This window comes from Saccopteryx leptura, chromosome 6 (genome assembly GCF_036850995.1).
Source record: "Saccopteryx leptura isolate mSacLep1 chromosome 6, mSacLep1_pri_phased_curated, whole genome shotgun sequence".
NCBI lineage: Eukaryota > Metazoa > Chordata > Mammalia > Chiroptera > Emballonuridae > Saccopteryx > Saccopteryx leptura.
In genome coordinates, this window is record NC_089508.1 from 67,182,061 (window position 1) to 67,206,912 (window position 24,852).

At 42.6% G+C, this 24,852-nt stretch overlaps 2 protein-coding genes across 8 annotated transcripts in view; both read left to right on the top strand.

Moving 5' to 3' along the window:
- Positions 1–7,537, top strand: part of ATOSA (atos homolog A) — a 111,688-nt gene extending 104,151 nt beyond the window's left edge. For 5 of the 6 annotated variants that reach the window (XM_066387970.1, XM_066387969.1, XM_066387968.1 and 2 more), the window contains 2 exons: positions 1,589–1,788; positions 6,969–7,537. In XM_066387970.1, coding sequence (XP_066244067.1) covers positions 1,589–1,788; positions 6,969–7,122 — 354 coding nt within the window. In that variant the 3' untranslated portion in view covers positions 7,123–7,537. Of the gene's footprint in view, positions 1–1,588; positions 1,789–6,968 lie in introns of those variants that run through there. The other variant, XR_010751992.1, reaches the window with a different exon arrangement.
- A 12,144-nt stretch (positions 7,538–19,681) lies between these two features.
- The window catches only part of ARPP19 (cAMP regulated phosphoprotein 19), a 29,424-nt gene continuing 24,253 nt past the window's right edge, over positions 19,682–24,852 (top strand). The window contains exons 1-2 of one of the 2 annotated variants that reach the window (XM_066387972.1): positions 19,682–19,756; positions 19,985–20,039. In XM_066387972.1, coding sequence (XP_066244069.1) covers positions 19,995–20,039 — 45 coding nt within the window. In that variant the 5' untranslated portion in view covers positions 19,682–19,756; positions 19,985–19,994. Of the gene's footprint in view, positions 19,757–19,792; positions 19,849–19,984; positions 20,040–24,852 lie in introns of those variants that run through there. The other variant, XM_066387973.1, reaches the window with a different exon arrangement.

Genomic DNA, 24,852 nt, shown 5'->3' on the forward strand with positions numbered 1-24,852 from the left:
CAAGGCCCAATATGCTCCAGTGGAGCTATTCTTAGCACCTGGGCTACACTTGAACCAATCGAGCCACTAGCTTTGGGAGGGGAAGAGGGAAAGAGGGGGTGATAGGGGGAGAAACAGATGGTCATTTCTCCTGTATGCCCTGACCAGGAATTGAACCCAGGATGTCCATACACTGGGCCAATGCTCTGTCCACTGAACCACTGTCCAGGGCTCAACAAGCCTTTTGATGACCTTTGGTTTCAGTGTGGTCAGTGTTCATAGGCCACTTTTATTCATCACCTTTGTTCTAGTACAGCAAAGGAGTCTACACATATGTTTTTTGAATATCATGCAGGAATGAAACAGGACTATGCAGTTATATATATATATATATATATATATATATATATATATATATACACACACACACACACACACACACACACACATTCATGTAAGTTTTACTGAGGAAGAATCACTACATAGTAAAGTAGAATTTTTATGTTGACTGGAAATTTTGATCTAAAAGGGTGATAATCTGTTCTCTTGCCTCTGGCTGTGTGAAAGTGAGTCACTGGAAGGCTAGCTATCATTTGTCATGATAATGAGGCAGAAACACAAAGGCAGCACATTCATCTCTTATTTGAGGACTGCCAGCTTTAATGGTTAATTTTAAATATGAAATTTAATTTCTTACATAGTTTAATTACATATGAACATGGTTTGAACTTCTGACTTGCTAGTTGTGTGGTTTGTTGAATATATTAGCCTTAATCTTAAGACTCACTAGTTTTAACAAATTGGATCATAATATTGATATATTTCTCATTTTGATTCAGTGAGTGATGTCCAGTGCCACGGATGAGCTTCAGAAAGTATGGGCACCAAGTTACCTATTGATGTGTTGGTAATTTGGTTAAAGTCAGATCAGCAGCTTGGGGTTTTGTTTATAAGTCAGTCTTTTTAAAAGTACTATTCCTTTGATTATTTATAGCCAAGTATCAATTGAATTTAAATACATATTTTAGTATATTCATGATATTGATAATTTTAAAAAGTGTCACTGCAGTTTTTGAAATGAATCTAACTATGATATGAGAACATGAAGTTTTATTTAGCCTACTTTGTACCTAATAATGAACTTTGTTTTCTAAACTTGGAAATATCTCAGTAAGAAAAAGTCTCTTATTTTACTAAGTTTTGTTTTTAAGAATTCTATTTGCTCACTATTAAAATGTGAGGAAAATTAATATTCTACTTTGAGAAATTTGCAGTTGCTGTACTTTAATGAAGCTAAACTATGAACAAGGAGTAAAAGTTATGTATTGTCTATTATTAATATGAAACTTGTGACTAAAGATTTTGATTTGTTCTAGGATTTTTTATTGGTAAATAAAAAGATAAATTGAACCAGTTTTTAAAGTAATATGTATCAGCTTATAAACCTCTGAAATGTCATAAACTTTAGTCCTCAAAACTGAATTATATCCACTGGAATTAATTGGATTAATTTATTATTTAAAAATATAGTTTATTGTTGGCACAACCATTTTGAGTCAAATCAGCAAATCACCATTTTTTAAAAGTAATTTCTATATTGTTTCTTCAGACCTTATTTAATCCTAATAAGACTGTGGTGAAGATGTTTGTTGTGATATATGACTTGCGAAATATGCCAGCCAATCATCAGACATTCCTACGACAAAGAACTTTTTCTGTACCGGTTAAACAAGAAATGAAGAGAAGTGTTAATAAAGAGAACATCCGACATTCAGAAGAACGGTTATTACGCTACCTCATACATCTGAGGTAATGTTTGAATTGAAAATAAAAATGTTACTTTAGAACAGGGGTAGTCAACCTTTTGATACCTACCGCCCACTTTTGTATCTCTGTTAGTAGTAAAATTTTCTAACCGCCCACTGGTTCCACAGTAATGGTGATTTATAAAGTAGGAAAGTAACTTTACTTGATAAAATTTATAAAGCAGAGTTACAGCAAGTTAAAGTATATAATAATAATTACCAAGTACTTTATGTCAGATTTTCGCTAAGTTTGGCAGAATAAATCTTTATAAAACAACTTCCTATAGTTAAATCTATCTTTTTATTTATACTTTGGTTGCTCCGCTACCGCTCACCATGAAAGCTGGAACGCCCACTAGGGGGCGGTAGGGACCAGGTTGACTACCACTGCTTTAGAAGAACTCTAATTTTTTTAAACTAATTTATGTCAGGCCCTTGCCAGGTGACTCAGTGGAGAAAGGGTTGTCCTGGCACAAAGAGGTCCCGGGTTCAATTCCTGGTCAGGGTACTACGAATGAGTGCACAACTAAGTGGAACAGCTAGTTGATGCTTCTCTCTTCCTCCGCCTCTCTCTTTTTCTCTTTCTCCCTCTTTCCTTCTCTCCCTCCCTCCTTCTTTTCCTTTCTTAAATCAATGGAAAAATGTTTTAAAATAATTTATCAAAACAAATGCTGGTACATTTGGGGCAGTGAGACACATTTTCTAAACCAGTACTGTCTAATAGAATTATAATGAGCCATATATGTAGTTCTTTATTTTCTAGTACTTACATTAAAAATATTAAAAAGAGGCCCTAGAGCGTCGGCCTGGTGTGCGGGGGACCCGGGTTCGATTCCCGGCCAGGGCACATAGGAGAAGCGCCCATTTGCTTCTCCACCCCCCCCCCTTCCTCTCTGTCTCTCTCTTCCCCTCCCTCAGCCAAGGCTCCATTGGAGCAAAGATGGCCCGGGTGCTGGGGATGGCTCCTTGGCCTCTGCCCCAGGCGCTAGAGTGGCTCTGGTTGCGGCAGAGCATCGCCCCTGGTGGGTGTGCCGGGTGGATCCCAGTCGGGCGCATGCGGGAGTCTGTCTGACTGTCTCTCCCCGTTTCCAGCTTCAGGAAAAAAAAAAAAAAATTTAAAAAGAAATGATACATATATTTTATATGATTTATTATAAATATAAATATGAATGAGATATTTACATTCTTTATTATTTGTACTGAATACTTAAAGTCAAGTATGTATTTTTCACTAAAAAGCACAATTCCATTTCAGCTGGCCATATTTCAGGTGTTCAGTAGCCACACATGGCTAGTGCTGCTGTATTAGGAAAGTTCTTAACCTTCATTCATTCTTGCCATGAATATTTGTATTAAACATGCTTCTGGGTACTAGGAAACAGCTGTGAAAAAATTCTCTGTTCTCGCCTGACCAGGCGGTGGCGCAGTGGATAGAGCGTCGGACTGGGATGCTGAGGACCCAGGTTCGAGACCCCAAGGTCACCAGCTTGAGCGCGGGCTCATCTGGTTTGAGCAAAACTCACCAGCTTGGACCCAAGGTCGCTGGCTCCAGCAATGGGTTACTCGGTCTGCTGTAGCCCCACGGTCAAGGCACATATGAGAAAGCAATCAATGAACAACTAAGGTGTCACAATACGCAACAAAAAACTAATGATTGATGCTTCTCATCTCTCTGTTCCTGTCTGTCTGTCCCTGTCTATCCCTCTCTCTGACTCTCTCTCTGTCTCTGTAAAAAAAAAAAAAAAAATCTCTGTTCTCATAGAGCTTATATTTAGTGGTTGCATTAGAAATATCTTTTCATCTAACTTTTACTAGACAGCTCACAGCCATAGGTTGTAAGATGCCACTTGGATGCCCTTGAAGTCCAAGTAGCCAGTATCCTAAATTTTTCAGACCTGAAATCCTAGTCCACCTGTCAGTATTAATGAGCAAGTCTACTGGTGGAGAGAGAGCTCAATAGCCTTTTGCTTGTAACTCTATTCCTAATATTTTTCTGATTCCATTCATAAGTAAATCCTTAATTACATCAGTGACAGTAATTCACCTTAATTTTTGTTTTATTTTTTTAGATTTATTTCTTGATTTTAGAGAGAGGATAGAGAGAAAGAAAGGCAGAGGGAGGAGTGGCAAGCATCAACTTATAGTAATTGCTTTTTGTATGTTCCTTAACTGGGCAAGCCTGCAGTTTGGAACCGGCGACCTCAGCATTCCAGGTGGATGCTTTATCCACTGCGCCACCACAGGCCATGCCTGAGTTCAGTTCCTTACTCCATGAGTCCTCTTCATCAGAAGGAGGCATCTTTCATCCAGGGCCCTGGCAGAGGACCTCTTTGATCTATTACTGATGGTGACCACCCACTATCTTTTAATAATTTGGTCTTTTGGTGATCTAGAGTGAATCAGAAGTCAGCTGTACATTTAAGTCCCATACTTGAAAACGTCTATTAGGTTAATTGGTTGCCCCATAGCACTGCTCAATTGGTACTCTTATCTTGGGGTCTTCTGGCTGATGTTCTGCAACCTAAGGACATTTTGAACCAGCACAATGTATTTAAACCCAACTTTCTACATATGGGAAATGTGCAAATTGTGGGAATGCAAAATATACCAAAACTGACTTGGAAAATTTTCTTTTTAGATTAATGTGAAACAATAAAGCTTTTCTTTTTCTTTTTTATTGAATTTATTGGGGAGAGACTGGTTAACAGAGTTATGCAGGTTTCAGATGCACAATTCTACACCACATCATCTGTACACTGTACTGTGCGTGTTCACCACCCCAAGTCAAGTTCTCACCCATCACCATTATCCCCTCTGTACCCTCCTCCACCACCACCCACTCCCGCAACTTGGAAGACTTAAAAGAGAAACAGTATGAAATAGCAGACTATAAGAATAGCGCCTGGCCCAATCTAGGAAAAGATTCAACTCTCTTTAAACTTCATTTGATGTCATTCCTCTTGAAGTTTTTAACAACCATAGCCATATGTAACCAACATTTACCAAAGTAAAAATTAACTACACCAGCTTTTATAATCCCTACATAATGATTAGATACTTTATATGCTCTGAAGAAACCTTTGCAAAGTATGGCACAGTTCCTGAAGCTCACCATGTTCTCCATCAGATTGAAATAATGAAAAACTGCCTGACCTGTGGTGGCGCAGTGGATAAAGCGTCGACCTGGAAATGCTGAGGTCGCCGGTTCGAAACCCTGGGCTTGCCTGGTCAAGGCACATATGGGAGTTGATGCTTCCAGCTCCTCCCCCCTTCTCTCTCTCTGTTTCTCCTCTCTCTCTCTCTCTCTCTCTCTCTGTCTCTCCCTCTCCTCTCTAAAATGAATAAAAAAAGAAATTAAATAATGAGAAACTTCAGAGAGAAAAGTGAGACAGTCAGAGGTCTGCTCTAATGTATATATCTAATCACCAGATTTCTTAGTTAATTTAAGAATAAAAACCACAAACCCAGAGCATATTTCTAGTATGCAAAGAAAACCAGAGAAATTAGCAGCAAAAGCTGTGTTTGACTATCTGCCAGATAAGTTTATATGATTAAAGATTCCAATCTCCTGTGTTATGCTATAAATATTAATTAGGAAGGGATAGAAATGATTCCATATACAGTTTTGATAACCAGTTTTCATTTCACTACTAACATTTTAAATGATTTCTAATGATGATGAGGTTTTATTTAGCTAGCCACTACTGATGATAGCAGTCCTCTCTCATCCTGTGAATGTCCTCAAAACTTGATTATTTTCTGTGGCAGCTTTTCAAGTGTGGAATCATTTTCTTTAAAATTTTATTTTTTTTTACAGAGACAGAGAGTGTCAGAGAGAGGGATAGATAGGGACAGACAGACAGGAACGGAGAGAGATGAGAAGCATCAATCATCAGTTTTTTGTTGCGACACCTTAGTTGTTCATTGATTGCTTTCTCATATGTGCCTTGACTGTGGGGCTACAGCAGACGGAGTAACCCATTGCTCAAGCCAGCGACCCTGGGCTCAAGCTAGTGAGCTTTTTATTTTGCTCAAACCAGATGAGCCTGCGCTCAAGCTGGCGACCTCGGGGTCTCGAACCTGGGTCTTCTGCATCCCAGTTTGACGCTCTATCCACTGCACCATCGCCTGGTCAGGCTGGAATCATTTTTAATGTACTCAAAATTGTGGAAGGGCAAGTTGTTATGAAATGGATCAATCTATGTGGCTAGAAGATGCTAGAGCTGCAAAGCCCGATGTAGTGTAATTGGGTGATGCGAACTGAAACGACACTGGAGGTGCAGAAAGGTGCATGGGATGTCGTGTCAGGGGTAAAAGGTAGGAGTGTATGTGCAGATTTACAGAAGGAAGTATCTCCGGCATTGTACGAGGGAAAGTGGAGTATAAAGTGTTTAGGGAATAGTTAAGGGAAAGGCACTTAAATAGCACATATTTTGGCAATGTAAGAGTTTAAACACCTTGTTAAAAAGTTACTATTAGCCCTGGCCAGTTGGCTCAGCGGTAGAGCGTCGGCCTAGCGTGCGGAGGACCCGGGTTCGATTCCCGGCCAGGGCACACAGGAGAAGCGCCCATTTGCTTCTCCACCCCTCCGCCGCGCTTTCCTCTCTGTCTCTCTCTTCCCCTCCCGCAGCGGAGGCTCCATTGGAGCAAAGATGGCCCAGGAGCTGGGGATGGCTCTGTGGCCTCTGCCTCAGGCGCTGGAGTGGCTCTGGTCGCAACGTGGCCACGCCCAGGATGGGCAGAGCATTGCCCCCTGGTGGGCAGAGCATCGCCCCTGGTGGGCGTGCCAGGTGGATTCCGGTCAGGCACATGCGGGAGTCTGTCTGACTGTCTCTCCCTGTTTCCAGCTTCAGAAAAACGAAAAAAAAAAAAAAAAAGTTACTATTAACTTAATAAAGGCAGGAAGACTAATTGTTCAGGGGTTTTATTTTGTCTTAAAGCCTCATTCCTTAGCTCCCTGGTTGGCAAACTGCAGCTCTTTGGCCCCTTGAGTGTGGCTCTTCCACAAAATACCATGTGCAGGTGCTACCTCGATAAGGAATGTACCTACCTATATAGTTTAAGTTTAAAAAATTTGGCTCTCAAAAGAAATTTCAGTCGTTGTACTGTTGGTATCTGGCTCTGTTGACTAATGAGTTTGCCAACCACTGCCCTCGCTGATGCACTTTTTGTTTGTTTATTCAGGTTCCAGAGTTCTAAATCTGGGAAGATCTACCTCCACAGAGATGTACGGCTTCTCTTCTCTAGAAAGTCAATGGAAGTTGATAGCGGTGCTGCATATGAACTCAAATCTTACACTGAATCGCCAATAAACCCTCAATTTTCACCAAGATGTTGATAAGGAGTGACAAAGTATTCACTCACTACCCAAGTTTCAAAGTAAAAATTAGCATAGAACGGAGTGTACCAAATTAACCACCAGGAGAGTGGCTCCTCTCCTGTTCTCCTGGACCAGTTTTTATTAAAGGATTCCTGGAACGAGATCCACATATTCCAAGTAGACTGGAAACACTCATGTCCTAAGCCCTTTTGTACTGTTGAAACCACTTCATGGGACATGTTGCAATAGCAAAACCCCCTTTAGATTAGTGTTTACACATTTTATTTCTCAGTTATTTAATATTTAATGTTTTCCTTAATACTCAAGTGATGTTTGTCGTTAGTGTTCTAATGTAGCACAAATCCTATGTAAAATCATACTATGTATTTTTAACATTAATGTTGAAATCTGAAATATATGCACAAGTCTTTAATTTTGTGTGATGTGTTTTAAGTACTATTCATTTAAGTTACTGAAAACGAGAATGAAGTATTGAGCTTCTTTAAGATAAATGCACTATGCAAGCATGTGTACTTTTTGTATCGCCCAGGTTTAGTTTCTCCAACACCCCCTTCAGGTTGCTGTCTCACATCGTAGTCCTCTCACATTCTGTATTGGCAGTGCATTGTGGTCTAAGCTGCTTCACATTCCCCTTGCAAGTTCAGATTATCATGCTCATTCATATTCTTTCTAGAATCCTTATTCTCAAAACAGTTCTATTTTTCCTTAATCACCACTACAGAGACTTTACATTAAATGGCTGTCCCATGCTAGATAATTTTTGCAAATTGTTAAAAGAATATGTACTTTGAAAACAAATTAGTATTTATATTGTAAATATATGCCAAAAAAAGAAAAAGTGTACTTGGCTTTTATTTTTAGATGAGATGTGATTGAGTGAATTTCTGATAGGCATCTGGCAGTTTCTATTCTGGCTTTACAACTGACAAGAGGAGAGGGGGAGAAATCTTGAGCCTTGTCCCAATTTATTTTCTTATTTAGGGTCTCAATGAAAGGCATTTGGCAACTGAGAAAAGCCACTGAGCAAGGGAACATGGCTGAGTGCATCAAAATCCTTCTCTCTGTTCCCCTTAGAAAGAAGAGTGGGTTGCTTGACCAGGTCATTGTGCAGTGGATAGAGGGTCAGCCTAGGATGCTGAGAATACACGTTCGAAGCCCCAAGGTCACTGGCTTGAGCGTAGACTCACCAGCGTGAGCACAGGGTCGCTGGCTTGAAGCCCAAGGTCTGTGGCTTGAGCAAGAGGTCACTGTCTTGGCTGCAGCCCCCCATGCCTCATAATGAGAAAGTAGTCAATGAACAACTAAGGTGTCGCAACTATGAGTTAATGCTTCTTTCTTATCTCTCCCTTTCTGCTTGTCTCTCTCGCTAAAAATATTTTTAAAAAGAAGAGTGGTTTTACATGTTTGTGTAGAGACAGTGGCTAAGAGCAGGTCAGTTAAGGCACAAGTACAGGGACAAAGTTGCAAGTTAGAAAACGGGTACTAAAGTGGGCCTGTCCTAAGAGACCTGGGAGTCTAGAGCCAGGTGAGCAGTCTGGAATTTGAGAGACTGGAAGATCTTGATTTTGGAACCTGGCTAATGGGTAGACTATTCAAGAGAATCTGGACAGGTAATAAGTGTGGTTTGGCCAGTAAGAAGCCTCTTACAAATTTTTTTTCTATTTTAAGTGAAAGGAGGGGAGATACACTCCCATATGCATCCTACAGGGATCCACCTGGCAACCCCTGTTGGGTGGATGCTCAAATCAACCAAGCTATCCTCAGTACGTGAGGCTGATGCTGGGACCAACCAAGCCTCACTCAGTACACATGGCCAACACTTGAACCAATCAAGCCTGAGAGAGGAAGAGAGAGAACAGTGAGGGGGAAGGGATGAGAAGCAGATGGTTGCTTCTCCTGTGTGCCCTGACCTGGAATCGAACCCAGGACGTCTGCACACAGGGTCCACACTCGATCCACTGAGCCAACCGGCCAGGGCCAAAATTTACTTTGTTTTGTTTATTTGTTTTGGGGGGGTTTTTTTTGTTTTGTTTTTTTTTCCTGAAGCTGGAAACAGGGAGAGACAGACAGACTCCCGCATGCGCCCGACCAGGATCCACCCGGCATGCCCACCAGGGGGCGACGCTCTGCCCCTCGTGGCGTCACTGTTGCGACCAGAGCCACTCCAGCGCCCGGGCCATCTTTGCTCCAATGGAGCCTTGGCTGCAGGAGGGGAAGAGAGACAGAGAGGAAGGAGAGGGGGAGGGGTGGAGAAGCAGATGGGCGCTTCTCCTGTGTGCCCTGGCCGGGAATTGAAGCCGGACTTCTGCACGCCAGGCCGACGCTCTACCACTGAGCCAACCGGCCAGGGCCTGTTTTGGGTTTTTTAAAGAGAGACTGGCAGGGAGACGGGAACATTGTGCTGCTCCTGTATGTTCCCAGACCAGGGAATCAGATGAGCAACCTCAACACTCCAGGATGACTCTCCAACAGAGTTATCTGGCCAGGGCCAAGTTTATTTTAAAACCAGAGGAGTGCCTGACCAGGCGGTGGCACAGTGGATAGAGCGTTGGACTGGGATGTGGAAGGACCCAGGTTCGAGACCCCGAGGTCGCCAGCTTGAGCGCGGGCTCATCTGGCTTGAGCAAAAAAACTCACCAGCTTGGCCCCAGGGTCGCTGGCTCCAGCAAGGGGTTACTCAGTCTGCTGAAGGCCCACAGTCAAGGCACATATGAGAAAGCAATCAATGAACAACTAAGAAGTTGCAACACGCAATGAAAAACTAATGATTGATGCTTCTCATCTGTCTCCACTCCTGTCTGTCCCTGTCTATCCTTCTGACTCTCTGTCTCTGTAAAAAAAAAAAAAAAAACCAGAGGAGTGCCTGACCTGTGGTGGCACAGTGCATAAAACATTGACCTGGAACGCTGAGGTCATTGATTCAAAACCCTGGGCTTGCCTGGTCAAGGCACATATGGGAGTTGATGCTCCCTTCCTCTCTCTCTTTCTCTCTCTCTCTTTCCTCTCTAAAATGAATGAATGAATGAATGAATAACCCAGAGGAGAAAAGGTTATTTGTATTTCATAAAAGTAAAAGAAAAAAATTTCAGTGACACATTTGTGAATATTTGTTCTCAATCATCAGGCTGTGTGGAAATTACATGAGATTGGGACCCAGAAGGTTTGGATTGTAATCCTAGCTCTAATGGTATCTGAAGGGATAAACTCGTAAGAATCCTCTCTAACCCTTCTAGGTCTTTGTGATTTAGTGGATGGGGTGAGTGTACCGTGCCTTCTCTTCTTAAATTCTGACATCTAATTCTTACAATAAGTATCTTTTTTTTTTTTAAACTAATTGGGTTTTTTTTTCATGTTTTTATTTTTATTTTATTTATTCATTTTTAGAGAGGAGAGAGAGACAGAGAGAGAAGGGGGGAGGAGCTGGAAGCATCAACTCCCATATGTGCCTTGACCAGGCAAGCCCAGGGTTTCGAACCGGCGACGTCAGGTCAGGCTTTTTTTTTTTTTTTTTTTTTTTTTTTTTTTTAATACAGAGACAGAGAGTCAGAGAGAGGGATAGATAGGGACAGACAGATAGGAACAGAGAGAGATGAGAAGTATCAATTATAAGTTTTTCGTTGAGACACCTTAGTTGTTCATTGACTGCTTTCTCATATGTGCCTTGACCACGGGCCTTAAGCAGACCAAGTAATCCCTTGCTCAAGCCAGCGACCTTGGGTCCAAGCTGGTAAACCTTGCTCAAACCAGATGAGCCTGCGCTCAAGTTGGCAACCTTGGGTCTCGAACCTGGATTCTCCGCATCCCAGTCCGATGCTCTATCCACTGCGCCACCGCCTGGTCAGGCCTTGCAATAAGTATTTCTTTTTTTTTCTTTTTTTTTTTTTCTTTTTTCCGAAGCTGGAAACGGGGAGGCAGTCAGACAGACTCCTGCATGCGCCCTACCAGGATCCACCCAGCATGCCCACCAGGGGGCGATGCGCTGCCCCTCTGGGGCGTTGCTCTATTGCGTCCAGAGCCATTCAAGCGCCTGAGGCAGAGGCCACAGAGCCATCCCCAGCGCCCGGGCCATCCTTGCTCCAATGGAGCCTCGGCTGCGGGAGGGAAAGAGAGAGACAGAGAGGAAGGAGAGGGGTTGGGGTGGAGAAGCAAATGGGCGCCTCTCCTGTGTGCTCTGGCCGGGAATCGAACCCGGGACTCCCGCACGCCAGGCTGACGCTCCACTGCTGAGCCAACCGGCCAGGGCTGCAATAAGTATTTCAATACTCATATTTAGACCTATACATTTGACAAAAGTTAATATTAATACATTTATATAAAACTTGGAAAAACAAGTAGTCAAAATACCAAAATGCTTTAAAATTTGTTTTAAGTTATTGCTTCTTTGACTTCTTTAGTAATCTAAAAATTAGTAATTTATATTGTATGCATGTGTCTTTTTTTTTTTCAGGGACAGAGAGAGAGAGCCAGAGAGAGGGATAGGTAGAGACAGACGGACAGGAGCGGAGAGAGATGAGAAGCATCAACCATCAGTTTTTCGTTGTGACACCTTAGTTGTTCATTGATTGCTTTCTTGTATGTGCCTTGACTGCGGGCCTTCAGCAGACCGAGTAACCACTTGCTCAAGCCAGCGACCTTGGGTCCAAGCTGGTGAGCTGTTTTTTTGCTCAAGCCAGATGAGCCCGCGCTCAAGCTGGCGACCGCGGGGTCTTGAACCTGGGTCTTCCGCATCCCAGTCCAACGGTCTATCCACTGCGCCTCCGCCTGGTCAGGCTGCATGTGTCTTTTCATGTGGCAATCACATTGTAATTTTTACAGAATTCTTTCTAGAACATGGTTTTCCACCTTTCTGAGCATATTTTAGAAAAATTCAAGATGATTGAAGCATCCATGTGCATCTTGTGCTCTTCCTGGCTAGCTTGAGCAAGGGAAGCGTGCTGACATTTTTTCGCTCTACTTAGGGTCTTTTTGCCCATGTCGTTTTTCCCAGTGAGGTGTGGTTACCCAGCACCTCTCTGCTCTCACTTGCTCTGGTACTATATCTATCATAATGGTTCTTTTCCTCCCTTCTTTCGTTACAGGCTAGGATTTTACCATACTTCCTACATCACTGCACTTTGTATTCACAGATTGTCATATTGCATGTTGGCATGCAGGTAAAGGTACCAGCAGACACCAGGCTGGGTGTTTCAATTGGTCAGAGTGTCGTCCCAAACACACCAAGGCTGTGGATTCAATCTGCCATCAGGATACATATGTATATCAACTGATGAATGTGTGAATAGATGGAAGAGCAAATCAATATTTCTCCCTCTTCCTCTCTCTAAGAATCAATAAATTTAAAAAAGAAGAAAGCTGATAACTACCTTTAAAAAGGAACTCCAGCCCTGGCCGGTTGGTTCAGTGGTAGAGCGTCGGCCTGGCGTGCAGAAGTCCCGGGTTCAATTCCCGGCCAGGGCACACAGGAGAAGCGCCCATCTGCTTCTCCACCCCTCCCCCTCTCCTTCCTCTCTGTCTCTCTCTTCCCCTCCCGCAGCCAAGGCTCCATTGGAGCAAAGATGGCCCGGGCGCTGGGGATGGCTCCTTGGCCTCTGCCCCAGGCGCTAGAGTGGCTCTGGTCGCGGCAGAGTGACGCCCCGGAGGGGCAGAGCATCGCCCCCTGGTGGGCAGAGCGTCGCCCCCTGCTGGGTGGATCCCTGTCGGGCGCATGCAGGAGTCTGTCTGTCTCCCCATTTCCAACTTCAGAAAAATACAAAAAAATAAAAAAATAAAAAGGAACTCCAAATAAATAAATAAATAAATAGGAACTCTGGGTCAAAAATAACCTATAGAAATTCTTTAGAAATTTTCTTATTAGTAAAGAATGAAAAATACTAAGTTATGGAAGAAGGACTGGCCACAAGGCACTCAGTAGAAAGGCTCCCTCCTCTTACCATCTCCCACACGATCAGTCTTTTACAGAGGATTAAAGAAAGGAAACAATTTCTCTTTGAAAAGCTTTATCCTTGGGGACTGGCTGGGTGGCTCAGGTGGTTGGAGCATCCTTACAATATGCCAGGGTTATGGGTTATATCCCTAGTTGAGGCACAAGCAGGAATTAGCCGGCGGGTGTGTAAAGAAGCAGAACAACAAATCAATGTTTCTCTCTCCCTCTTTCTAAAAAACAAAACACTTCATCCTTGGGATCCCCACTTTCCCTAACTGGTTTTATAAATGAAGCAGTGATTGTTCTTAAAGTTTATTTTTCAAAACCTACACAACACATGTTTATTATAAAAATTTTCAAAAAACAAATTTTAGCCCTGGCCAGATAGCTCAGTTGGTTGGAGCATTGTTCTGGAGCATGAAGGCTGCCGGTTTGATTCCCCAGTCAGGGCACATACTGAAGTAGCTCGATGTTCCTGTCTCTCTCTCTCTCTCAAAAATAAATAAATAAATACAAATAAAGATTTTCATATCACATAATTATATAAACTAAATGTGAAACTCCTTCCTTCTGTCTGCCTTCTAGCTATCACTTTACAGAGATAGTCACTGTTAAAATTTTGGTATATGGCCTACTAGACTTAGGAACTAACAGTATAAGTCTAGATGGGAAGTAGGCTTTTCATCACAGTAGGAAGTCACTCTCAATCCCAAAGACTATTGGAAGCAGCCCATTCTATTCCATCATGAATTGTCTGTGAGAAATACAGGTCTTAAACTTGGGCACTGTGGGAGGAGAAAGAGAACATGAATACCTATTATGTGCCAGGTACTGTAAACAATTTGTGTGTGTGTGATAGAGACAAAGACAGAGAGGGACAGACAGGCAGGAAGGGAGAGAGATGAGAAGCGTCAGTTTTCGTTGTATTTCCTTAGTTGTTCATTGATTGCTTTCTTATATGTGCCTTGCGGGGGGGGGGGGGAGGGCGCTACAGCAGAGCAAGTGACCCCTTGCTCAAGCCAGTGACCGTGGACTTCAAGCCAGTGACCATGGAGTCATGTCTAGGATCCCACGCTCAAGCTGGTGAACCTGTGCTCAAGCTGGCGACCTCAGGGTTTCAAACCTGGGTCCTCTGCGTCTTAGTCCGACATTCTATGCACTGTAAGCAATTTATATTTAATAATTAAACTCATACTTAGAGACAATATGGATATATTCTACAGTAAAAGTAAAGGAGCTTGAATAGCTTACCCAAGGTCTCACAGCACAAGAGCCAAGATTCAACTCTAAGTGGAAGCTTATTTTTTGCCTGGCCTGTGGTGATGCATTGGATTAAACCTTGACCTGGCACGCGAAGGTTGTCAGTTCATAACTCTGGGCTTGTCGGGTCAAGGCAAATCCGACAGGCAAGCAATGAATAACTCAAGTGAAAGAAGTATAAACAAGCAATAACCAATTAAAGTGAAAAAACTGAGTTGATACTTTTTCCTCTCCCTTTGCCCTAGTTTGTCTCTGTAAAATCAATTTTTAAAATCTTAAAAAGAAAGAAAGAGGAAGGAAGGAAGGAAATGAAAAAGAAGAAAAGAAAAAGAAAGAGGGAAAAAAAGACAGGAAAGAAAAGAAAGAAAAAAAGAAAAGAAAAGAAAAAAGCTTATTTCTTTCCCACTCTACTACACTGGCATTTTGCCTTTTTTTTTTTTTTCATTCTTTTTTTCCCACTAGAAATTATGGCCAGGCATTAAAATATGCTTTTCATCAATATTCTTAGCAATAAAGTTTATAATTTGTTGTGTGATAGGTGATAGATGATAAGGCAATGCCCATTATTCATTAGGAATAAAGACTGATTTTTTAAAAGACTTTAGGAAGGAATTTCCTAAGACAGCTCAGAAGCCATTCAACTTATGGTAGTTTACTGTCAGGACACATGTAAATAGAGTTGAGGGAAGTTTTAGAAACAGTGTGGCAAATACTTAATGAAATTTTAAAGGTTTAAAGTTTTTTTTTAAGATTTTATATTTTTTAAGATATTTTATTTAGTTTAAAGAGATGAGAGAGAGAGATGGAAGGAAGAGAAGGAAGCATCAGCTCCCATATGTGCTTTGACCAGGCAAGCCCAGGGTTTTGAACCAGCGACGTCAGCCTTCCAGGTCAATGTTTTATCCACTGCACCACCACAGGTCAGGCTAAAGGTTTCTTCCAAACCCCACTGTTTATCATTCTTTTTAATGCATTCAACATTTATCTGTTCTAACCTTTCCAGTTTATATAAAGTTCCCTCATCTCACTAAATCTCCAGAGAAGTGGCATCCTCCACTTTCCAGGTTCTACTTCCAACATTGAAATTTTTGAAACAGCTCTTTTTACAGTTATCTGACCTGCTTATTTTGGTAAGTTTCCCCAGGCTTTGCTCACAGAAGTCACCATTTATCCTCAGGGTTTTGGGCACTCCATATCTCACTTGGTTTCCCTTATATTTTCAGTCTCTTATCTTCCTTTTGTTAAAAATGTATTCTCTTCTTGATATTTGCTATAATATCAGCAATGATGCAGATGGACTTCCTCTCTCAGGTGTTTAAGGAATAGGATTGGATGTGGTATTATCTCCCTTACTCAAACTCCTACCAACTAAACCTCAAAAAGACCCCCGACCTTTTATTTATCTTTTTTAATTTATTCATTTTAGAGAGGAGAGGGAGAGACAGAGAGAGAGAGAGACAGCCACAGAGACAGAGAGAGAGAGAGGAGAGACAGAGAGAGAAGGGGGGGAGGAGCAGGAAGCATCAACTCCCATATGTGCCTTGACCAGGCAAGCCCAGGGTTTTGAACCGGCGACCTCAGCATTTCCAGGTCGACGCTTTATCCACTGCGCCACCACAGGTCAGGCAAGACCCCCGACCTTTTAAAAAATCTTTATATACCTACCAAATTCTAAGCCCGAAAAATCTCTTGTGCATGGTGCATCAGAATCACTAGGGGGAGCTTCGGTTAAATACCAATTCTTGGACCATGCTCCAGACCTAATAAGAATTTCCGTCAATAGAGTTTCTCAGTGATTCTAACTCCTGTGGCTAATTTAATCAAATTTAAATAAAGTTTAAAATTTGGTTCCTCAGTTGCATTAGTTACATCTAAAATGCTCACTAGTCATGTATGGCTAGTGACTACTGCACTAGATAGCACAGATACAGAATATTTCCATCATTGCAGAAAGTTCTACTGGACAGCACTGATCTAGAATATCTAGATGGCAACTGAAGCTGTAAATGATCTCCTGGAGAGTGTAAAACAAGAAGAGAAAGGGTTCCAAGAACAGAATTGTTATAATTTTCCCATTAACAGGCAAGTCAAGACTCAAAAGAGATTAAGAAGGAAAAGCCAGATTCTGCATAAGGGATTGACATAATCTTAATGACTTCTATATTATTATTATTATTTATATTTATTTATTTATTTACAGGGACAGAGAGTCAGAGAGAGGGACAGATAGGGACAGACAGGAACGGAGAGAGATGAGAAGCATCAATCGTAAGTTTTTTGTTGCAACTTCTTAGTTGTTCATTGATTGCTTTCTTATATGTGCCTTGACTGCGGACCTTCAGCAGACCAAGTAAACCCTTGCTCGAGCCAGTGACCTTGGGTCCAAGCTGGTGAGCTTTTTTGCTCAAGCCAGATGAGCCTGCGCTCAAGCTGGCGACCTCGGGGTCTTGAACCTGGGTCCTCCACATCCCAGTCTGATGCTCTATCCACTGCGCCACCGCCTGGTCAGGCAATGACTTCTATATTAAACACACTAACTACAGGTTGAAAATAGAATGAAGGCTGGGACAAAAGTAGAGGCAGCATCCTGTTTTTTCTTTTCTTAAATATTTAAGTATTGAACTTTATTCAATGCTTTTTCTGAGTCTATTGAAATGATCCATTTGGTTCTTCTCCTTTAATTTACTTAATTAGAAAATTACATTAAAATATATATTAATGTTAACCATCTGAGCATACATGAATAAACCACACTTGTACACACACACACACACACACACACACACACGTGTGCACACAAGAAGGAATGGCCAGCGAAATTGAGAATATGAGAGTGATATCCTAGAGGTCAAGAGAAGAAAGTCAAGAAACAGGATGTGGGTGATCAGTGTAAAAATTTTAACATTAGGGTCCATGGTTTATAATGTAGAGGAGTATTACTTGGAGAGGGATGGCTTCCCAGACAGTCCCCACAATGAGGCATTGGCCTTTGTGAGTGAATTCTCTATTGACCAAGATAGCCCCCCAGAAGTTCAAACCTGTCTTCATGCAAATGCCATTTTCTTTCACGAATAGATTCTCTTTATCCAAGGCCTCATATACTGATTTTTTAAAATATATATGTGTGTCTAGCAGATGTTAACTCAAGCTCACAAATACATTTACATACGATATATATCAGAATGCCAATTTATTAAAAATACAACTGTTAGATGTTTCAGTTAGCCTAACTAGTGCATTCTTTTATCCCTGTAGTTCTGCGTAAAAGGAAGGCAAATTTTTAGTACATTACTTTGTGAATAAGGAATAAGATCTAATATTAGGTGATCTTACAAAGTTTCTAAGCTGACCCAGCTTAAGCACTCTCAAGGGCTCTCCTTGTCTGAGTTGGCCTCTTGAACTCCTATAGTTTAAATACCTCTTTTTATCCTTTTTCCTAAGGGAGTGTAGTATTTTTTTTTTTTTCTAAATTGCAATCCCAGTCCAGTTCTTCCTGTCTGAGATTCTACCCAGGACAACCTGGTTAAGTTTTGATGGTTTCCAAAATCCCACACAATTATAGTCATTATCTGTTGCTGTTCACTAGTTTAGCTCTTATAAAGTAATCTTATTTCCAGGTTTCTGAGAAACACATTGTAAAGCCAGTAGCCACAGCCACCATCATAGCCGCTTGGCCCGTGCAGGTTTGCATTTGATTTGGACAGACAGTAGCCAAGAACTGGTGGGCCATTACCTTTAATCCTAGCTCGTACCCGGTGGGCAAGAAATACACACAGTGGGAAAACACTTCCCTTTCCATTCCAAAGCCACTGACTTATCCAAGTATTCCTAGAATCAAAGGTTTCTACTTCACCATCCTTATTCACCTCTGTTCCCCATCTCCTTCATCTGCACAAACTGGCTTCTCCTTCAGCATTCTGTCATCTTGGCTGCCTCTCCTCTACAATGCTAATTTCCAGAACGGAGAGAGAGAGCCCGTCTCCCTTATTTTATGGTGTAGAAATCAAAACCTTTAAGCCAATATACAAATAAGGAAGTCTCTGATACAAAGCCACTTATCTAAGGCATAAATGGGATTCCTCATAAGAGTGCACCACCTCACATCATAACAGTCAAGGGTGTGTGAAAAGGCTTAGTGTTGAGAAGATATTAGTATTAAAAGGGTGAGATAAGCTTAGTCTTAAAACTAAGACTTAGAAGCCTGACCAGGCACTGGCGCAGTGGATAGAGCGTCGGACTGGGATGCCAAGGACCCAGGTTCGAGACCCCGAGCTCACCAGCTTGAGCGCAGGCTCACCTGGTTTGAGCAAAAAGCTCACCAGCTTGGACCCAAGGTCACTGGCTCGAGCAAGGGGTTACTCAGTCTGCTGAAGGCCCGCAGTCAAGGCACATATGAGAAAGCAATCGATGAACAACTAAGGTATCGCAACGAAAAACTGATAATTGATGCTTCTCATCTCTTCGTTCCTGTTTGTCTGTCCCTGTCTATCCCTCTCTCTGACTCTCTCTCTGTCTCTGTAAATAAATAAATAAATAAATAAATAAAGGAAACATTTAAAAAAATATTTAAAACACACACACACACACACACACACACACACACACACACACAACAAAAAACTAAGACTTAGGCTATAAAACCCTGCCTGTTTACAGCCTGTCCCCCATACCCAATAGAAACTATAAGTGAGCAAACACATACATCAGATTTGCAAACTTATTTGACCCACACACATCATTGGAACCATCATGTATTATCAGTAGCTGTTCAGAGGGCAAGTAGAATGCAAAGACAAACGATTTGGCAATTAAGAAAGTCATGGGAGGAGTTTAGCACCTTCAGTTTCAGTAAAATTGTTGGAGTGGACCCCCAGAGTAGAGAAATGAAGTAGACAAATTTGTTGAAATCTTTAGATATTTATTCAGTATCTAAGAAATGTTAGGCTGTGAGGTGAAATATAAGCAAATATGAACAAGGTTCCTGCACTGACTGACGTCGCTTATCTGAGCAGAAAAGGTGAAATTAACAAAGTAATCACAATTACCGTCTAACGATAGAGTGTGAGTTAAACTATGCAGAGATGTGATCGCATTAGGGGCTTGGGGTGAGCTTTCCCGCGGCAAAGGATAAGGCTGGGATGTGAAAGATGAACAGGGTTAAGCAGATGAAGCAAAGGGGCAGAGACTTGCGTGGGGAAGCAGCACAGGGGCCCAGAGCAACCAGAAGAAAATCTGCCTGGCCGCGGAGCCCGGGGCGAGGAATAGCACGAGCCTAGGAAAGCGAGGGGAAATGAAAATAGGCCAGAAAAGGCGGGGAGGGCGGCTCCTCTTAGAAACTACAAGTCCCAAAAAGCACTGGGCAGACGGATGTGAGGTGAGCGTGAGCTGCGACCTTTGAAGGAAGAAAGGAAGTACCTGGGCGTCAGAGAGCCGAAGGAGCGGGGTGAGGTAGGCAGGGCCGCGGCGCGGGTGGCCGGCCGGGGGGCGGCGGGCGGCGGGCGCGAACGGTCGAGCGCCGCGGAACTCTTGTGTCGACACAGGTGGCGGCCATTTTCGCGGGCGGAGGCGGCCCGGGCGGGCGCTCGGAGAGCGGGGGGCGGGCAGGCCTGGGGCGGCCGGGCAGCTTCGGCCTCGGCCTCCCGGTAATTGAATCTTTTCCCGGCGTCTCGTCTGCAGAGGGAGCAGTATGTCCGCGGAAGTCCCCGAGGCAGCCTCCGCGGAGGAGCAGAAGGTGAGCGGGGGCCGGGGGCCGCGGGGCCGGGCCTGGCGGCGGCCTGCTCTCGCCGCGGGCGGAGGGGCGCGCCGTGCTGCAGCCGCCGCACCGGGTGCAGAGGGTGGGCCGTGCCCGGGCGCCTCGGCGGCGGAGGCACAACACTCCCGAGCCGCCCGCCTGCCGGAACTGCTAGTTGGCGCCAACGTCCTGGGAGTTTGAACGTTGTCCACGTCTTTGCTGAAACGTGTCTTTTCTAAGGCCTGGGTGGGTCACTTTATTCCTTTATATACGTAAGAGCCCAGGACTCAGCCCTTAATGCTTGGAACCTAAGTTTTCCCGTGACTTCACTTGGCTTAGGAAGTTCTGTTTTGCCCTTGAAGAATTAACTCTCCTATTGTATCGTTTGCGAGCTGTTAATTCCCAAGGCGGTGTCTCCGGTGTGGGCGGACTTCGGTTGGAATTTCAGTTCCAATCTCTGTGGGCCGCATTATCTTGGTCAGTATTAAACTCTTTAAGCTTCAGTCTCCTAATCAGTAAAATGAATGATACTGCTTATTTCAGATGGTGATTGTGACCATCTGAAGGCTCAAGGGACGTGGGTAATTTACGGTGTAGAGCGCAGTGTGTTAAAAAATGTGAGCAAGTGATATTTGCATATGGTACTTGACTGAAAATCGGAAGGTCGGAATTAAAGTTATTTTTAATAACTTAGTTCATCAGAGTTACCATGGAAACAGGAATATTTTGTAAACTCATCTGTAGTATCTTTTTGATGTAGGGAAATACGCCGTGAATCGGTATGACTCAAATTACGACTATACAGGCTTTATATATTATCTAGGCTAGTGCTTGCCGCTTCTACTATAATTAATTCTGCTGTCCTGACCTCCTGGGTGACTTGTGGCTGGCCCACAAACGTCCATGATAAATTGTTTCCTAAGTTGTTTATGGAGCGTTATCAATACTTTCTTTAAAAAAATCAGTTTGCATTATCATAAATAGCGTTTATTCTAAAGCTTGGACTTTGCAAGAATTTTTGCTTAATGTTGCACCTAAACCCATTTCATATGGTTTTTGTTGTTGTTGTTGTTTTTGTTTGTTTTTACAGAGACAGAGAGGGATAGATAGGGACAGACAGGAATGGAGAGATGAGAAGCATCAATCATTAGTTTTTCATTCCGCATTGTGACACCTTAGTTGTTCATTGATTGCTTTCTCATATGTGCCTTGACTGTGGGCCGTCAGCAGACCAGGTAACCCCTTGCTTGAGCCATTGACCCTGGGTCCAAGCTGGTGAGCTTTTTGCTCAAACCAGATGAGCCCGCGCTCAAGCTGGCGACCTCAGGGTCTCAAACCTGGGTCCTCGGCATCCCAGTCCGATGCTCTATCCACTGTGCCACCCCCTGGTCAGGCCATTTCATATGTTTTTAATTTAACCATGTTAACTTTTCCAGAGTGAGATGGTTCCTTTGTAATATTACTTGTGAAGTAACTGGAGCAAAACAAGAAAACAGCCATAGCATAAATAAGGTAGTCCAAGTAACCACCTTATTTGGAAATATTTCCATGAAAATTAAGTTGGCTAATTTTCACACTTTGTAAAAGGTGGGGGGGGTTGGAGGCAAAAAATAGAGTTTAAAGATTAAAGTCTTGCCTGACCAGGCGGTGGCGCAGTGGATAGAGCGTCGGACTGAAATGTAGAGGACCCAGGTTTGAGAACTCCAGGTCGCCAGCTTGAGCGAGGGTTCATCTGGTTTGAGCAAAGCTTACCAGCTTGAGCCCAACTAAGGTTGCTGGCTCAAGCCAGGGGTCACTTGGTCTGCTGTAGCCTGCTGGTCAAGGCACATATGAGAAAGCAGTCAATGAATAACCAAGGTGCCACAATGAAGAATTGATGCTTCTCATCTCTCTCCCTTCCTGTCTGTCTGTCCCTATCTGTCCTATATATCCCTCTCTCTAACTCTCTCTGTCTCTGCCAGACACAAAAAAAATTAAAGTCTTTACAGTAATACTAAACATCTTTTGTTTATTGTAAAATACTTATAGTGGTATTCATTATTGCTTGGGATTTAGGAACCCAGAAAAATAAACCCATGTCTACGTCTTGTCCTAAATCAATCTCAGTTTCGACTTTTGATGTACAATAGTGCACTGTGTAATTTTCTTTTGAGATTTGTATGTTACCAGAAATATAAAGTGTTGATTTCTACAGTGTAAATGCTTTAACTTGAAATAGCTTAGTATTGTCTCAACAATATTAAGGCTATCTTGAATGTTTTCATGAGTGTCTAACATTAAAAATTTATTTCAGGTCCTTTGGTTTTAGGGCTGCTGTCATTAATACCAAAGAGTGTTAGTAATATAATGTCCCTTCTTGAATTAAGAATTGGCTATAAATGTTGAGTGCTGGTAGTTTAGAAATGGGTATCATTTCTAAACACAAGGAAAATGTGCAGAGTCATTTTTGTGTTTCTATGGGCCAAATCACCTGTTTCTTCTATTTGGAAGAATAGTTAGATGATCTAAAACATTGGCTTATTGTCTTGGTACGCAGTTGACCTTTCACTTAAAGCCACAGTCACAGTGTTCAGCTAAAATACCTTTATAGTTTTATGGTACCTTAGCCTCTGAAAAATTGAGGCGAAGAGATGAACCCTGCATGGAGTAAGAGCTGGATCACTATTTCTCTGAATAGTATGTATATCCTTTTTAAGAAGGGGGAAAAGCCTTTATAGAACACTTTTTAAAAATTGGGATATTGATTAAATACAATGTGTCCGTAAAGTCATGGTGCACTTTTGACTGGTCACAGGAAAGCAACAAAAGATGATAGAAATGTGAAATCAGCACCAAATAAAAGGAAAACTCTCCCAGTTTCATACCTATTCAGTGCAGTTCGATGCGGGCTCACGCACAGATTTTTTAGGGCTCCTTAGGTAGCTATCCCATATAGCCTCTACAGACTCGTCACTGACTGATGGCCTACCAGAACAGGGTTTCTCCACCAAACTGCCCGTTTCCTTCAACTGCTTATCCCACCGAGTAATGTTATTCGTCTGTGGTGGCGCTTTATTATAAACACGCCGATATTCACGTTGCACTTTGGTCGCGGATTCTAATTTAGCGAGCCACAGAACCCACTGAACTTTCCTCTGTACTATCCACATCTCGACTGGCATGGCCGTGGGCTGCTCCACTGTATACACGGTGTTACATCATCATGCGCACGTGCACATGCTGCCACATCATCCTACAGAAATTGGGAGGGTTTTCCTTTTATTTGGTGCAGACTTCACATTTCTATCGTCTTTTGATGCTTTCCTGTGACCGGTCAAAAGTGCACCATGACTTTACGGACACACTGTATGTTCAAGCATAAAAATAAATATAAACTCATATCTTTTATACCACTCTAAAACTAAAATACAGCCTGACCAGGAGGTGGCACAGTGGATAGAGCATTGAACTGGGATGCAGAGGACCCAGGTTTGAAACCCTGAGGTCTCCAGCTTGAGTGTGGGCTCAGTGGGGTCGCTGGCTTGAACCCAAGGTTGCTGGCTTGAGCAAGTGGTCACTCACTCTGCTGTAGCCTCTGGACAAGACACATATGAGAAAGCAATCAATGAAGAACTAAGGTGCTGCAACTCTGAGTTGATGCTTCTCATCTCTGTCCCTTCCTACCTGTCTGTCCCCTATCTGTCCCTCTCTGTCACAAAAATAAAATGAAACTAAGATACAAACAGAACCAGTCTAAGGTATTATTTCAGAATCACATGGTATTTTGGTGAGAATTTCCAATGTATAGAGAATATGGTAGCAATTACGAAAGTGCAGGAAGTTTTTGAGTGTGGTATGTTAACACTCTCCAAACCGTAAGATGGTTCACTGCTCATTTCAAGTAAGTTGTGTGGCTTCTTAACGAAAGAGTCACAGATAAATCATTTAAATTATAATTCAACTCTGTCCTTTTCTCATTCTGTACAGTAGGAATAATACTGCTGAATCTGTGATCATAAATGATAGCTCTACTTAGAAATGAGGTGGCAATTCAAATGCCCTAGAATATTCTTTTTATTTTTTTATTTTATTTTTTTGTGTGTGTGTTTTTCTGAAGTTGGAAACGGGAGGCAGTCAGACAGACTCCCGCATGCACCCGATCCGGATCCACCCGGCACACCCACCAGGAGGCGATGCTCTGCCCATCTGGGGTGTCGCTCTATTGCAACCAGAGCCATTCTAGCGCCTGAGGCAGAGGCCATAGAGCCATCCTCAGCGCCCCGGCCAACTTTGCTCCAGTGGAGCCTTGGCTGCGGGAGGGGAAGAGAGACAGAGAGGAAGGAGAGGGGGAGGAGTAGAGAAGCAGATGGGCGATTCTCCTGTGTGCCCTGGCTGGAATCAAACCCGGGACTCCTGCACGCTAGGCTGATGCTCTACCACTGAGCCAACTGGCCAGGGCTGCCCTAGAATATTCTTATAAATAATCTGAGATTATCATTGAAGTGGCAACAAAACATTAAAAATTTTTAACAGAGGCCTCTTGAATCTATCTGTGAATTCTACTTTGAATACTACTAAGCACGAGACAGGTGTGCTCTCTGGTAAGGAGAGTGAGACTTAAATGCATAGTTCTGTTTTCATTGTTGAGTATCTTGAATTCAGAGACACTCTTTTATTTATCTTTTCCCATATCACCTAGCTTAGTGCCTGGCATTGTTCAGAAAATGTCGAATGAATTTTCTCAGAACTTTTTAGTTAAAACTATTGCCAAAGTACTATTCTAATACAAATAATGCTAGTACTACAGTTTTTAAAAAAGAAAAAAGGAGGCTAA